Raw genomic sequence first — 17,756 nt, 5'->3', positions numbered from 1 at the left:
GTGGGAGAGAAATTAATAAAACGGAGTTTATCAGTTGACTGGGGGTGAGATGTTTTGAACCAAAATCTGATATTAGAGGATTTTGTATTGAGGGATTTTTTTGTGGGCAAAATATTATTAACCATTACTAGTCCATACACATTCCTACACACACCCATCATACATGTATGCATACACACATATACTTATGTACTCATACATACATGCCCCCCACACACAAGCAAATAGAGTAGGAAAAAGAAAACAGTGAAAACATATACATCCACCACTTACAGGTATACACTAAGAGATATAGATATGTATGTAGAGTTAATGCACATAAGTTCATCAGTGTATTTAACTCTCACCACTGTGTGTGTGTGTGTATGTATGTATATATGTATTCATATTTTTCAAAATTCTTAATGTGAAACTTAAAACATTCTAATTTAGAATAGTCATTTAGCCAATAAAATTATATAAAGAGTAAGCCACCCTCCCAATGAAGAACACACACACACACACACATACACTAAAGCACGTCATCATCATCATTGGGAAACGGACGTTAAACGATGATGATGATGATGTGCTTTTGTGTGTGTGTGTTCTTTATTGGGAGGGTGGTTTACTCTTTATATAATTTTATTCGCTAAATGACTGTTCAAAATTAGAATGTTTTAAGTTTCACATTAAGAATTTTGAAAACATATACTCACACAGATAAACATGTATAAGACACTATAAAAAGAGCAGAGTTATTAAAAAATATTCTATAAGCACTTGTAGATAAGCAAATATTTCTAAAAAATATTTGTACCTCTTATTGTACTTGTGAAAGATAAACACACACACATACATACTGCCATGTTAAACCATTGAACTCAACACATTTTCTTCATTCTTGCTCTCTAGTTCCCCTTATTCCTTTTTATCGAAGAGTGTATGCTTGAAAAGGAAAATACTTCTCCATTTTTCCTGAGCATCAAACTAATACACTTGCTTGTTGTTCCTGTACCTGTCTTTATCTTGGTTTTTCTATAAACTATGTGTGTGTGTGTGTGTATATCTATATTTATGTCAGGTCATTTTTTTGTGCTACTAGTAACATGTAACTGTGCACATCCTGTTGCATGTTTGGGCTATCAGTTAGTAAACTAGCAACCATGCCAAGCTTGCTTGGTCAAGGGGAGTGGTTTTCATCAGTTACCCTGCAAGAAGTAAAATAAAATGTGAAAGCATGTATGAACTCAGTAGAATCAATGGTCATCCAACAAATATTTAGACATTTCACTAGAAGGAAAATTCTAACATAGCACCCACAACATCCAATTCTGTAGACTAGTTCTTTTTGGGAAAACGAATACGTAGTTTCAAAGTGGGATTGAACTTGTACAAGGCCTTTTCTTATTAAAAAAATCCTTCAGACACGAGCATTGCTTGATTTTTAATATCTGTTAATATCTGTGTTTTAATCTTCTATTGGTTTCAGTCATTAGACTGTGGCCATGCTGGGGCACTGTCTTGAAGAGCTTTAATCAAATGAATTAACCCCACAACTTTTTTTTAAAACCTGGTACTTATTCTAGGTTTCTTTTGCTAAACTGCTCGGTTATGAAGATGTAAACACCAAACACTGGTTGTCAAGCAGTGGTGTCAGACACACATGAGCTTCTTTCAGTTTCCATGTACCAATTTCACTCATGGCTTTGGTCAGCCTGAGGCTATAGTAGACACTTGCCCAAGGTGCCTTGCAATAGGACTGAGCCTGGAACAGTGTGGTTGGGGAGCAAGCCTCTTACCACACAGCTATGCCTGTGCCTATGTTGGTCAGAGTTAAAATAGCTGAGCATTCAATGAAAAATTCTATGATGGAATGAAGGCATGTGACAGTGTGGGTGCTAAACTCTTAATACTGGTTGAAAGAGAGGTGCTTATCATTGCCATATCTGTGAAAAGGAGTGTAAGTCCTCAGCAAGACTGAAAAGCCACATCTGTGTTGTTCATGTTTAAGAGAACTGTCAAGTGATGGCATTTCTCAAAATTGAGCCGCGGCCATTATCATTATGCATGTGTGTATGTGTGTCAATACATGTATATCCATATACATGTGCATATGTGTGTGTTTGCATTAATACACATGAATATGTGTGTGAAAATGTGAAGGAAAACAAGGTCAGTGCAGGCGGGAATGAGTTCAACAGACTAGAAAAAAATAAATTAAAAAAAGAAATTATAGGAAAGTGGAAAATAAGTACAACTGTTTTGACCTAGTTCTGACTGTAGTAGTAATTAGGGTAGCAGTGGTGGTGGTAGATGTTGCAGTTAGTGAAAAGAATAAACAATCAATCAATCAGCAAATTGAATATGTGGATCCCGACTAGGTTGGGGACCATCTCTGTGAAAGAAAGTTTTGGAAGCTCAATTTGTGTGTACCCCAGACGTTGCATCACAGCCATTTTAATCTTTTTTCAGCCTCAGTACATCATCCCCACCCTTGCTTCTAAGATGTGAGTCGTCATGCAGCTCTTCTACAGAAAGAAATCTGTTCTTTTCTGATTGCTTCTCTTGTCCTTTAACTCATCTCCTTGCATAAAACAGCCACTCCTCTCATGATGTTTGTAGCCTTGCAAGTATCATGGGAAAACCTTGCTAGTACTGATGGTGTGACAAAAGCATGTAGTGCACTCTAAAAATGGTTAGCATTGGGAGGGGTCTCCAGGCACAAAAACCATGCCAAAGCAGATGCTGGAGAACAATGTAGTTCTCTGACACATTGGATTCTGTTAAACTATGCAATCTGTGCCAGAATGGAACATGGACATTGAATGATGATGATATCTGTGTGTGTGTGTGTGTGTGTATATATATATATATATATATATATATATATATAGTGAAGGTGCATGGCTTAGTGGTTAGGGTATTGCACTCACAATTGTGAGATCCTGGGTTCAATTCCCAAATTGGGTGTTGCCATGTATTCTTGAGCAAAGCACTTCATTTCATGTTGCTCTGGAACATGGTGCACCTGTACAGGTAATGTTGATTTGATGGAGAGTGTGAGCTTATGTGTACACAAACATTTGATCACTATAAACAAATCATGTTTGTGGTTGTTCAGCAAGAAATGGCTGAACCCTTATACATTGTCTAATATCTTGTTTCAGTCATTTGACTGTGGCCATGTTGAGGGTACTGCCTTGAAGGGTTTTTTAGTCAAACAAATTGACTCCAGGACTCTGATAGAATAAGCACCAGGTTTAATAAAAACAGTGTCTTTTGCTGAAGCGTTAACCTATGGGGATGTAAACATACCTACATTGGTTGTCAAGCATTAGTGTCTGACACAACACACACACACACACACACACACACACACACACACACGTCTTTCAATTTCTATATACTAAATCCACTCACAAGGCTTTGGTCAGCCCAAGGCAATAGTAGAAGACACTTCTGCATGGTGCCACACAATAGGACTGAACCTGGAACTGTGATTGGGAAACAAGCTTTTTATCACACACACACACACACACGTATGTATGCATGTGTGTGACATAGTGGTTAGGTTGTTGCACTCATGATTATTAGATCATGGATTCAATTCCCTGATCGGGTAGCACATTGTGTTCCTGAGCAAAATACTTTATTTCGCATTGCTCTAGTTCCCCTTTCAATCAGGTGGGAATGTTGGCTTGCTTGCCTAACCAGCAAATTGGCGTCATTTGAAGGCTAAAGCAATGCAAAAATGCATTGTCTCCAGCAATGTGTAACAACATCTGATAATCTGGCTGGTTACGTGATATATATATATCTATTCCAATTGATATTTTACAAGGAAGTGAAAGATTGTCTCACTTCATGTCTAATACTGACGAGTGCATAAAGAGCTTAAAATGCTTATATTAGTTCATAGGGGCAGCTCTGAAATGACTTTTGGCAAACCACAATGAATATAGCCTTTTTACAGGTCAGATATGTCTGAAATATTTTAACTGATTGAAAAGTTTTATTTCACAATGCTTCTTTGCATGCCAATTATTATGTACATAAATGTGTGTGTATATGTATTTATACATATATTTAAGTCTCAACATCAGTGAACTGTAAAAGGAAAAAAGTACAGTGAGAATTTACCTTCAAATCTACATATTTTTATAACATTTAATATTTATGGCACTTTATTGATAACATTGTTATTGGCAACAAAAGGGTTACAATGAAACGAAGCAAAAAAAAAAGAAAGAAAATACAAACATGGCAATGTTGTTTCATTATGTGTGTTCATTACAGTTGTTGAGCCAGTTCTTTCAATAGGCTATCACCAACTTCATGCTTAGTTTTGCAATTAGAATCTAATAGTGATTTCAGCTTCCATTTTCCATCAATTGTGCGAGGAAACATGTGACCTCATCTTTCAATTTGTGGCATACTTCATCTTTAGTCCAAGATCAGTATGAGAGAGAGAGAGAGAGAGAAAAGGATAGAAGAGTAAAAGAGATGAAGGTGTTTGAACAAATCCTTTTTATTTTATACAGTTTTTGTACATTTAGTTTAGTTTGGAATTACATGACGAAACTTAGCCAATTTGATCTATTTGGGCCTCTCTTATATAAAGTTTGTTGATGACTGCTATCAATTACTAGTTGAGAAATGATAAGTAAGGAACATTGCACATGTGTAATCCTCAAGATATCTTTATATATAAAAGAGAAGTTGTGTGTCTGTCTCCTACGATTTAGATTCCTAACTACTCCCACATTTTGCGGTGCAGTTTAACCAAAACCGGGTATCTTATAGTCGTGATTCATATCGAGCCCTTCTGGGTATTAGCGCGCGTCTACGATGAGTCTACGATTTAAAAAAAAATTTACCATCATTTTTTTCCATTTTAATGCATTTTTTCGTTATTATATAAGGGAAGTAACTCTCTAAAAATGTCTACGATGAGTCAACGATTTAAAAAAAATTTACCATCATTTTTTTCCTTTTTTAATGCATTTTTTGGCTATAACTCTCTAAAAATGCTTATATAGTTATTTCCCTTACAAACCCGAGCAACGCCGGGCGATACTGCTAGGCACTCAATATGACAGTACAGGCTAATTCCATGTTATTCAGTGAAAATATCCTAATCATCTTTTTCTTCAATGCAATAGTAAATTGATTATGCACTAATTTCGATAAACACTTTTAGTATCTGTAGTTCTTGGAATTGCATACTGAAACCATTCTATGGAAGTATTGGGGCAAGTTTTGAAATTTTCATTCCTTCAAACTAGGCAGTCCAAAAAGCATAAACACTTTCTTAATAACATGAATATCATGTAAATGACATAAAACTGTCTGCAAAAGTGTATGGGTTTCCAGTTTTGGTATGAATGAGAAGTTTGGATTTCATGATCTGAGAATCTTTTACTTGAAACTATTTGATGTTGGCAATTTAAATATCACTACACTTGTATCAGTATAGAATACCTTTGGTGAACCAGCTGTAAATATTGATATCCTTTAGAAGCAGTTATCTACATTATTAATCCAATTCATTGACAATGATATTATAGTGGGTAACTGAAGACATAGCTAAGATTTATCAAAGAAGAACTTGCATGGATCATAGCTTCAAAGATTTACACTCTTGCACTGGCTTTAAGATCTCACTTGGCAGTAACAAGTGACAATAAGTGGCTGTTGTTTGAGATGTAGATTTACCTGGATGAGCTGATAAACCAGCAAGGCAAATTCTAAGACAATTACACGTGTATCTATGTGTATGTTTGTGTGTATGTGTGTTTGTATATGTACACGTGTCTGTGTGTCTGCTTATGCATGTGTGCATGTTAAAATACAACTTCTTTTTCAATCCTTTATAATGAAAGAAAACATGTTTATAGATTGACTCAACTACTACATGTTGAGCTCCTTGAGTCAACTACAGTCTAAGTTAGCCCTGACTGAACAAACTTGATCAAATATGGTAGGGTTATGTTTTGAGGGCAATTGGCTACTATTCTCAGCAGGCTGAGCAACCTGGTTTTTTGGTTTGGTATGAGAAGCAGTGGTAATCTTTGATTGCAATGAGTTGAACTGTAGTTGGTATGAACTAGTTTTCATAATGTTAATGCTTTCTACCAAATAGATCATGATGATGTTATTAAAATCAAACCATTTCAGAAATTTATCTGAAAGGCAAATTCATTGTAATTGCTAACCTCATAAACTTACAAGGGGAATTTTTTTAGATCCATATGATGTGATATTAGCTAAATTGGTTGCCATGACAATTGTAAACACAAAGTACAGTAGCAAAAACATTTATTGTTAATCAAGTTTTGTTAGTTCGAATAGTCATAATTTATTATTTCCATGATAATTAACATTCTCACAACAGGAAAATTTAAGAGAACTGACCTTATCAAAGTGATGACTAAAACTAGATGTGATTAGGTATAATGAAAAGATGGAGATATATTATCAACTATTTAATGACTACATACAAGACCAGCACTCTGAACATGCAACATGTTGGTTTGAGTTGAACATGAAATATTGATTAGCAGTATAATAGGTGAACAATTAATATGATGCTTATTCAATTTGTGTCTTTAAAAAATGTGATCCTCAATTGTAAAACATCAGAGATTTAGGTGAGGAAGTTGTACTTGTTACACTGATCAAATAAGTAGATGCTTCTTCACTTTTTATACTGTGAAGTTTGATGTCAGCCAACAATTATATTAATAGTTATTTTAGCACTATTAGCTTTTAATTATTGTTCTTAATTCTTTAGTTGCTTGATCAGCATTGTAGCTGATACTACAAGTTGTTAGGATAAAGTAGTTGAATAGGTATACCACTGGAATATAAACTGCAGGTAATCCATTATAGTTCTGGATTGGACAATTAATTCTACACACCCTACTTTCACTTTGCTACAAGGCTTTTCTGAAAATTAAGTAAAATCACATTGTATCTATAAGCTGGCCCCATAAAATCATGTGGTTTCTTAAAAATTAAATTTGAAAATGTTAAATATTTGGAAAGATTATTTTTGCAAACTGGTAGAATTGCTAAAGAATAATTTTCTTAAACTTTAAAGAATGTGCATGCAATGAAATAATACTTTCTAAAGTAATATTTCATGTTATATTGTTAATAGGAAAATGATATAGTGATTCCCAGACTTATTCAGGCTGCCAAACCTTTGGAACCAAAACTGAAGTGAAGCAGAGATGTGTATTATTATTGATGATCTTGTTGGTGGTGACTAACTGGATAATACAGTTACACAGGCCAGTACAGTGGTTATGTGGTGGTGGGCACAAAAGCAGGTGCAAGAGGATCTAGAATTGGTGGACAACATTTATGTAATGTTCTAGAATATTCATGATGTGCAGAAAAAGACAGAAAGCTAACAGAGATTGCAGTAAAAACCAGATTTAACTTTGGAGAGACATGAAGATTCAAAATGGTGATCTTGGCTGTTGATATGGTCAATAATCATGTTGACTAAAGAGAAGTGTTTAATGTATCTTGGAAATGTGGTGTTGGAGTTTTAGAGGAGGATGATGAAGTACGACTTAAGAAAATGAGTCAAGCCTTCAGTATTTTAAAAATTGTCTGGAAAGGAAGGGCTTTGTCCAAACAGTAAGTTGAGGATTTTTGGTTGCAATGTCAAACCTATTCTGATACGAGAAGCGGTCATGAACAGGTGCCTCAGAAATATCTAAAACATCAGATATTAGAAAATATGATATGAACAAAGGCCTCTCTACCAAAACCAAGCTGAAACCCCCCAACCAACAAATAGGAAGGCATTAATCGGGATTAGTAAATGAGATGTTACAAGGACAAAAGGGTTTTTGATAAGGCAAGCCCTAGACTGGAGTCCAGAGAGAAAAAGAAAGGGATGTTGTTATACAAGGATCATCTTGCAGAGATTAACAGGAGGAAGTGAAAGTAACAATTTACATGGGTGGTGGAAAATGCTTAATTCAGAATAGATGAGATTAGTATGGAAAGTGTGTTTTGCTATGAATGCTAACAGATCATAATGATACTCACTGAAATGTCATGTGCCTGAAGTCAAAGTAACTTAGCACACATAATTATTAGGTATTAAATATTATAAATCTTTCTACAGATATTGTACAGCAATAAGTTTAAAAATAAAAGCAAAGTAGATTTTTACTTTCATATTAAAAGAAAGAAAAAGTTAAATATATTGGATGAGATATATTGGATGTGACATGAAATTATAATTGTTTTGCAATTATACTCTGTAACATTATGAAAGTTGAATTAATTTTTTATGTAGCTTCATCAGTTGAAGAAAACATTCCTTTTCTGTGCCATTAATAGTTTGAAGCAATCTCGAGCCTCAGGTGACATAAAGATCACCCTGCTGATTTCTAATCTTGGACAATGTTAAACCGACTTCTTTTTTTGAACTAGTTTGTTTAATTGACCTCATATCTTATTGATATTCTGTGATCTTTATTAAATGCTTTGATCTTAAGTTCAAATGATTGTAGGTATATATGTGTCTAGTTCTCTATGTATGTGCATGTATGTATAATGTGTGTGTATTTAGCCTCAATTTGTGTTCATGCCTCAATTTAACTAGCTGTTAATTAAGAATATGTATTTGATCAGGAAGATGTTTTATCCACAGGGAGATTTAGTTTTCATTCACTGAACACCATAAAATTACAACTAAACCCTTAGGAACCTCTCAAGGCTTTTGAAGACATGATTTAAGAAAGTATAAAATAATTACAAAATAAATATCAAATCATAAATTACATTTTTAGTTTTCTGCTATGGAATCAAGAAATTGTTTCAAAATCATAACTCAGAGCCATTATAATATGAGCGATCTGGCTTTAAAATTTGATTAACCCTTTAGCATTCAGATTATTTTGTCAAATGTATTGCTTATTTATTCACATTGTTTTGAATTCATCATACATTATCTCATAGCTTTGAAATTTTGATGATACTCTCTCTTTTTTACTCTTTTACTTGTTTCAGTCATTTGACTGAGGCCATGCTGGAGCACTGCCTTTAGTCGAGCAAATCGACCCGGGACTTATTCTTTGTAAGCCCAGTACTTATTCTATCGGTCTCTTTTGCCGAACCGCTAAGTGACGGGGACGTAAACACACCAGCATCGGTTGTCAAGCAATGCTAGGGACACAAACACAGACACACACACATACATATATATACATATATACAACAGGTTTCTTTCAGTTTCTGTCTCCCAAATCCACTCACAAGGCATTGGTCGGCCTGGGGCTATAGCAGAAGACACTTGCCCAAGATGCCACGCAGTGGGACTGAATCCGGAACCATGTGGTTGGTTAGCAAGCTACTTACCACACAGCCACTCCTATATTTTAAAAATGACATTGTAAGATAGGTGAGATAAACCAGATCTGTCCGGTTTGAACATAAAACTGGTAGAATATTTGGGCTACATATGGTCGGCATAAATACTAAAGGGTTAAAGAATCTGAAATCTTGTCCCTTAACAAGATTCATAAGTGTTACTTCCTGGATTTGCTTTAAATAAAAACTTAAAATTACATTAGTTTGTTTCTTATAGAAATGTGATGTTTCAATTCCAAAGAATCTTGTAACTTTGTAATGTCTAATCTCCTGAAATAATCTGATTTCTTTTTTATTGTCACTCTTCTTGTTGGTTTCTGTCTTAATAGAGCATGCCTTGCAGATTTCACTGAAGGTATAGTCAGCCTGTTATTGGTTTCTCCCTTAAATCATACCGTGTCTTTTTTTTTTTTAATGGCTACCTATTTCCAATTTAACACTTTCCTTTCTGATGAATTTTGAGATGGTGGTTTGGGATTGATCAGTCTTTAGTTCTATGTCAGCAATGACAAGAACTGCTGTAGTTGTTGTCCATGTCATGATCATCCTAGGTTGTTTTTTTTTGTCCTCAGCTGGTCTGCTTGAATTTGTATTTGATATCTTGGCACTGCATTATATAAATGGCCAAGACATTTCACCCTGCTAGTACATTCCACCTTACAGTATAGTACAGTATAGTAAAATGCATCCACTCTGTAATTGTCAAGATTATTTCCTTGACTTACAGGACTGAATTAAAATTCTCTTGTGAGTACAGTTTACAAAAGCATTCTTGTAAGACCCAGTAATTATCCAGTGTTAAATGAGGTAAAGTTACGTGGTGAAATATACTATTTTAATTTCTCTATTCCTAGTTTTTGTATATCTTGCTACTTCTTTGCTTTCACTCCTACTCATCTCTTGGCATTATCCTAGTCTTTCACTCTTATGTATCTTCAGTGATAAATGTATAATAGGATATAGACAAATTTTATTATCCTGTTCTTGATTGCTGATTTAGTTATTGCTTAAAATGGATTTAATACTGAGCTCTTTCTGATTCACTTTTGTATTAATCTGTCTTTGACCTTTTCTGTCAAAGCATGCATATTGGTCTGGCAAACTGATTACTCTGCAGATCTTGTAATAATAGTGTAGCAGTTATTTTAAGCTATATTAAAAACAAACAAACAAAAAAAATTTCTTAACGTGTTCTTAAAAAATTGTTTTAGTTATTTGTATTTTCTGTCTTTGTGACATTAGAAGTTGAGTTAAAAGACATTTTTGTAATTTTCTAATGATGTGAATATAAATTCTTTGAGAACTTACAACACTAATTAAAAACTCTTATGTTAAAAAAAATTATATCAAAAGCTTTCATTAGAGTGTACTTTTTGTTAATGAAGACAACAGAAATTGACCTTGCATAGGTTTTGTTTATAAAAAGTTTGGCAACAGATGTTGAATTACACATGAAAATGATAATTAGAGCTGTACATTTTACCCCATAAATCTTTTCAAAATTTACTTTTTCTCTTCATTATTTCTTTACATTTTTATCAACATACAAACAATGAAAATTTAAAAAGAAAAAATTAAAATTAAACAATTTTTTAGTAATATTATATCCTTTTTTTTTTAAATACTGTTCCTTATCAACTATGGCATTTCATAATGTAAATGTTTGTTGTATACAGATTTAACATCAATAGGTGCAGTAAAATAACTTAGAAATCTTAACCCTTAGGAGATGACAGGACCAATCTATCAATTGAATAATGAAAATTCTATTAGTTCATTCAATTTTCTGCAAGAATGCATATAGTTTTATATATGTAAATTAATTTTTTTTAATAAGTGTATGACCTCTGTAAGGCTTGTGGAAAGGGCTCCTCTGTCTTGGCACTGAAACTCCAAAGGAGGTTCCGTCTCCAAAGGGTTAATTAGCAGTTTTCAGTGTAGACATTTTCTAAGTAATTTACATGATTCTCTTGATTAAAATGGCGAGTTGGCAGAATTGCTAGCATGCCATGCAAAATGCTTTCTAGCAGTACTTCCATCTTTACATTCTGAGTTCAAATTCCACTGAGGTCACATTTGCCTTTTATCTTTTTGGGATGGATAAAATAAGTAGCAGTTGAGTACTGGGGGTACTCCCCTTCCCCCAAAATTGCTGGCCTTGTGCCAAACTTTGAAACTAATTTACATGTTTCTCTTGATGTTCTTGTTTCAGTTGTGTTGGTGAAGAGCAGCTTCTAATAATAAAAAAATTGTCATTAATATGGCATCGACAACCAAGAGATTTTACTTTCACTTAACTAATTAATTTTGTTAAAAAAAATAGATCCAATAAAAGGTTCAGAGTAATTGTTGCAAGCATTAAGAACTTTGTTTAGCACTGTGATGATTTTTATCCTTGGGTAGCAACTGTTATTTCCTATTTGCTTAACCTTATAAAGTAATGAAAATGGCTAATATTTCCTTCAATCTCTGTTTTTCTTACATTTATTCAAACTCCGAAGAATCCCTCTCAACACATGGCTATGCTTTTCCTCCCGCTTGTCGATGATCAGTGATGCACATATTGTCAGCCACTAAGGGACATGCTCAAGTGGTTATGATCAAGCTACTGACAAACAAACCTGTGGTATTGAGCAGAATATTTGCTATAATGATATTTCTGCTTCAGCTGCTCAGTACTGAATCTGTCTGAAATGTAATGGAAAATAGGTCAGTTTGAAAACATTGATGTCCAGGTGGCAAAAATGAAGTTTGAAGGGAATTGTCATTTCCTTTGATTTCTTGATAGAAGCAAATAGGAAATAACACTTACCGACCAAAGACAAAAACAGTGAATAAATGAAAAAAATGTTGTTACAGTGATGCAGAATTTTAAGTGCTGAGTTCAAATTCTCTTTTGAGTATTGTTTTGGAAAGAATGGGGCAAGTTGATTTCTTTGATTTCATGGAAAGAACTTGACTCAACACATTCTCCTCTGGTGACTGTTGGGAAGAATCAATTCAGTTCCTTCAAATTTTGGGTTCTAACCTGACTTGCTCTACATAGACTACATAATGATGACACATCCACTGGTGTCTCAATGACCTGTCCCATCCTTATCCGGTTGTTTCATGGTCATTATGTAAAGCTGACAAGTCTGAACAGTAAATTATAGGGTTAAACATAACGAAAGGGTCTTGTTTCTGTCAGTGTTTTTTGTTTTATCTATTTTTCAATATTGGTCATACTCTGCATTTTATTTTGCAGCTACTGGTGAAGAGGTGGAAATGGATTTACCAAGAAATGAGGTTTTAACTGATGCAGAAGTGGGTTGTAGTGACTTACCTGTTGTTAATGCAACCAGTCCTGATGTTGGTGAGTTTTCTGTTATTGTTTTGGTAGTTATTTTTACGACGTTACATGTGAATGAAGAGAAGAACAGTTTATTTATATATATATATATATTATGTACGCTATAAACTAGTAATGCCCAATATGACAATGTTATCTGTCAAGTTATCAAATAAAATCTACTTTAATTTTTGTTTGTCAGTCCTACCTTATTAATGTCAGAGATACAGTTAAAGTATAAAAAATATTAAAAATTGAGTTCAAAGTAGCTTATATTTCAGCCATTTTGAATTCTAATAAGAAGTGGGTTTAAATCTTGAGTTTTTTTTTAATTATAAAGTATCTAAATCTGTTTTTGTTTTTTAGCCTTATCACAGTGAAAACACTAGTTCTCATCAGAAAATCAAATTTAAACAATATTGAATCTAAGTTATTATTAAAATGGGTGGCCACATCAGAAACCAAGGTACCATAAGCACATTCAATTTTGGGAGGTAGACTTAATGCTTCATTTACTTTAGCAAAACCATCTCTGAGTTGTGTGTGTGCCTTTAACAGAATTAACTCTGTTGCATACATCCTGATTAAGGTTTTAGGATGAGTCCTTCCTTTCACCCACCAGTTATGAAGTCCCTGGAAAAATAAAGGCACTGATTTTAAACAATGCAAAAAAAAATAAATTTAAACTTTTTGTTGGCAACATCAACTATTTACAATACTTTCAAATAAGAGAACTTATATTTGGACTAAATGAAGTTAATTTTCTATGTTTATTTTTATCCCTGAAAAAAGCCTAGTGTCTTCAACATTTTCTATGTTGTTGATTTGGTTTTATTTCAAGGTTTACAAACTCACCTAAATTTCTTTCAACATTTAAACATCTCTCTCAATAGTTTGCACTTCTCTTCAGAACCTCCTTCAAATTGGTTATCTTCCAGTATTGTGTCAACTCTCAGGTTCTGCTCATTCCTCTCTCATATATAAACAAGTTAACTTGCCAAGGCTATGATGTGTTAATTCAAAATACAATTAAACCATGCTGAAATTCATTCATAAACTAGAAATGGTAGAAGAAGAAATCAATTTTTGTTTGCACTTCGAGATTGTGCCCACAATATTCAACCTCTGTAGCATCAGTAATTATGATTTTGCTGTTTTCACTTTAGAATGAATTCAGGTTGAAAACTTAAAGCAAAAGCTTGAATGGGTAATTTCAGTGAGAGATGTATGGAGCAAGTGAAGCATTAAACATGGGAATATGTTAAAGTTAAGTATTCTAAATTAAGGGATTGTTTTTTTAAACAAGGGATATCTGTAAGTTTCTTTAATATTTCTCAGATATTTCAAAGATATGAAATATAACTCCAATACAATGATGCCAACACTTCTATCTTCATCCCTTAAAAGCAGTGACTCAGATGGCTACAGTCCGGTCTCTGAAAGCAGGGAAATAACTGAATAAAAATATGGACAATAAACAAGTGATGAAGATTATGCAAATCACTCTCTAACAAATTAATGCTCTTGAGAGAAGAAACTACATAAGTATCAAATAGACTGGCCAGGTTATGAAAGTTGAGATAAGGTGCAGTTCAGCCTTGTTCCAAAAATAAGTCCTATTGATGACCCTTTTCCTGGTGATACAACTGCAGAAAAAGCACTCGGCTATGAGTGAGATAATGTACTTAGCATTTGTTGACTTGGAGAAAGCCTTTGACAAAATTCCATGCTCAGTAATGTGGAGGCTGTTAAGGAAACTAAGTGTAGCTGAAAGGCTTTCCAGGAATGAACATCCTATATACAAAGTTGCAACAAAGTGATAGAAATAAATACTGCAAGTTTAGTGTGCCAGCTGAGTCACAGTTCTGAGTACCACTTTGTTCATTATAGTCCTTCAAGCTGTGACATGGGAGTTGTCCTTGGACACTCCTATATACTGATTACTGAGTTCTAGTAGCTAAATATATAGTCAAATAAGGGAAATTTTGGATATGGAAGCAGATTTTGGAATAGAAGCCCCAAAGAAAATTTAACAATGACTAATGTTTTAAGTAAAGGGGAGAGATAATACCCTCCAACCATCAGAAATTTGCCTTACTTGATGGGTTGAGAAAGCAATGAAATTTCCTGACAGCATACTCAGTATAAACTATGGATATACAAGAAATATAGTGGGTACACTTCATATGTGGCAAATGCACAGATGTATTAAGCACTAAAAACTCATGGGGAAACATTCTCTCAAATATACAGAAGGCTCCCTATAAGAAACTAGTAGTTTTGTTGTGTGAGCGACCTAATTAGCTGTTGAGGTGGGCAAACTGAAAGCATAGAAACCAGTGTAAGAAACAGGTTGGTAAAATTCAGGGAGCTATTAACTCTGCTGACAAGAAAGGGGCTTTCCTCAGAGTGAAAGGCAAATTGCATAATGCTTACTAGTGTATGAAGTGCAGCACTATATGGTAGCATGATCTAGGCCTTAAATAATATGAAGACAAGAAAAACAACGAAGTATAATTTGTTGTGTAATGTTAGTGTGCATGAACAATAAAGTCCAAAAGAGCTAACAGAAAATGTGGACATAGGAGCGAGATATGTGGGAGGGAGAGAACTGTGTTGGTATGGGCTTGGTTGCAGCTCACAAAGGAAATGGCAGAACAGGGATAATTGGTGATGCATGTTGAAGACCTACTCACTCATGCAAGCTTGGTAAAATATGTTAAAACGAGAATAATGATGGAAGCTAGAATGTATAATGTTATGCTGCACCTAGGCATGTCTTTGACTTTGTATTGTCTAAGTTAGCATTTGGTGCCCCTCTTGCATATTCCAACCACCTCATCTCTCTATCATACTCTCTCCCATTCACTGTACCATGTGGCCCATGTAATGTGGGAAAACATTAGATCTGTCCATACAGTTTCCCCATACTATCATCTGTATCTTTCTCCTCTCTCTACCATATTGATGTCTGACTTATGAAGGATTATATTGGACTTGTTGTTATCTGATACACCCTTTCCTCTCCCTCAGGTTACTCTTTAATAGTCATCCACTTCTGTCTTATTACAATCTTGAGTATTCATCATACATATTCTCTCTTACTAGCCAACTTTACCCTCCTTTTTCTGCTAGCCACCTCTCCCTGAAGCCACTTGCTTTTGATGACTGGCATCCGTGCTAGTGGAGCACTAAGAGCACCATCCAAGCGTGATCGTTGCCAGAGCAGCTAACTGGCTTCTGTGCTGGTGGAATGTAAAAAGCACCATTCGAGCGTGATTGTTACCAGCATTGCCTTACTGGCACTTGTTCCAGTGGCACGTGAAAAAACATTCGAGCGAGGTTGTTGCTAGTGCTGCTGGACTGGCTCCTGTGCAGGTGGCACGTAAAAAACACCATTTGAGCATGGCCATTGCCAGTACCACCTGACTGGCCCTCGTGCCGGTGGCATGTAAAAGCACCCACTACACTCTCGGAGTGGTTGGCATTAGGAAGGGCATCCAGCTGTAGAAACTCTGCCAGATCAAGATTGGAGCCTGGTGCAGCCAGCATGGAAAGCAGATGTTAAATGATGATGATGATACGCTTTCCTATCATGGATCATTTCTTTGATAGTACTGTTTTTTCTCTTACCAGCAAATATGTAACTTCAATTAGTCTCACTCACATTACATTTTGCCACTACTCCTTCTGCCACTGTCTATCTCACTCCTCTCTTCCCTTTCTCACAGTCACTCCAATCAGTTTGTTTCCTCCATCATACTCTCTCTCTACTGAATTTGCTCTCACTTATTAATTTTATTAGTCATGTTGCTCTCTAAATGAATGCAGACATTGAATAGTGAGGACATTTTTTTCTTGTTGAATATAAGGTAACCTCACTTGTGCTGGTGCTATGAAAAGATGCTCTTAGCACACTCAGTAAAGTATTTGGGTGAAGGCATTCAGTCATGGATGCTATGCCAAAAATAAACATACAAGTGATATATTGTCCTCTGGCTTACCTTGGACAGTAACTTTGAATGAGAACTGACTTGACCAATCCATACCAGCATGGAAAGCAGATGTAAAATGATAATTAAATTTGTATATAAGAATATTTAGTTTTGTCTTAAAATTGTGGTTTTCCATCTGTTGAATGTATACTCTTATTCTCATTAATTGTAATCTCCATTTTATTTTATTTCAAAATTAAAATCTCTTAAAATAAATTGTCACAAACTAATTTGGTTCCAAGATGTCCTTTTAGAAATACTTCAAGAATGATGCAGATGTTTATTTCTTTATTGCCCACAGGAGGCTAAACATAGAGGGGATAGACAAAGGGATTGTCGATTACATTGACCCCAGTGCCTAACTGGTATTTATTTAATCGATCCCGAAAGGATGAAAGGCAAAGTTGATCTCGGCTAAATTTGAACACAGAACGTAACAGCAGCATAAATACCACTAAGCATTTTGCCCACCGTGCTAACGATTCTGCCAGCTTATGTAGATGTTGGCATTATGTAGTTGGCAAATATGAAATGTTGAATGTGTTCTAGTAATTGCAGAGAGTAATTCAGTACCAGAAAGTAAAAGCAGTTGTGTTCATAATTGCAGGGGGAAAACCATTTAGCTTTTTAGTAATTAAAGATGCTGAATTTATTTTTATAAAATTCAGACATCAAATCAATGATGTTTCTCTAACTTGAATAAAGTCTTTATTTTAATTAATAATTTGTATTATAATTGGTTTCTAGACTAGAATTACAACTCAGACGTTGTTCTGCACCCATCCACATTAGTTTCTTGTCTGCTTTCAAAGCAAAATAAAAAAGTATTTGATTGAGACTAATGTTTGGACCTTTGGTAGAACTGTACCTATAGCAAAGACACCCAGTCTCTCAGACTGTAGCTATAAGAACTTCTCAATACTTCAAGCTAGTGGTTCACAACCAGGGTCCATATGAACCTTGGGGCTCCATTTAAGATTTTACTGTTAAAATTTATGTGCAATAAATTGGTTATAGTTCTCCAATACATGAAATATTTTAATTTCTTTTAA

The 17,756-nt window shown here is 34.6% G+C and overlaps 1 protein-coding gene across 11 annotated transcripts in view; it reads left to right on the top strand.

Moving 5' to 3' along the window:
- LOC115217030 (echinoderm microtubule-associated protein-like 2) overlaps nt 1-17,756 on the top strand; it is a 236,370-nt gene that overhangs the window by 49,776 nt on the left and 168,838 nt on the right. For all 11 annotated transcript variants that reach the window (XM_036507662.1, XM_036507659.1, XM_036507658.1 and 8 more), the window contains exon 2: nt 12,626-12,733. In XM_036507662.1, the coding sequence (XP_036363555.1) occupies nt 12,626-12,733 (108 nt within the window). The remainder of the gene's footprint in view (nt 1-12,625; nt 12,734-17,756) is intronic.

This window comes from Octopus sinensis, linkage group LG11 (genome assembly GCF_006345805.1).
Source record: "Octopus sinensis linkage group LG11, ASM634580v1, whole genome shotgun sequence".
Taxonomy (NCBI): Eukaryota; Metazoa; Mollusca; class Cephalopoda; order Octopoda; family Octopodidae; genus Octopus; species Octopus sinensis.
This window is presented reverse-complemented; position numbering and strand designations above follow the sequence as displayed.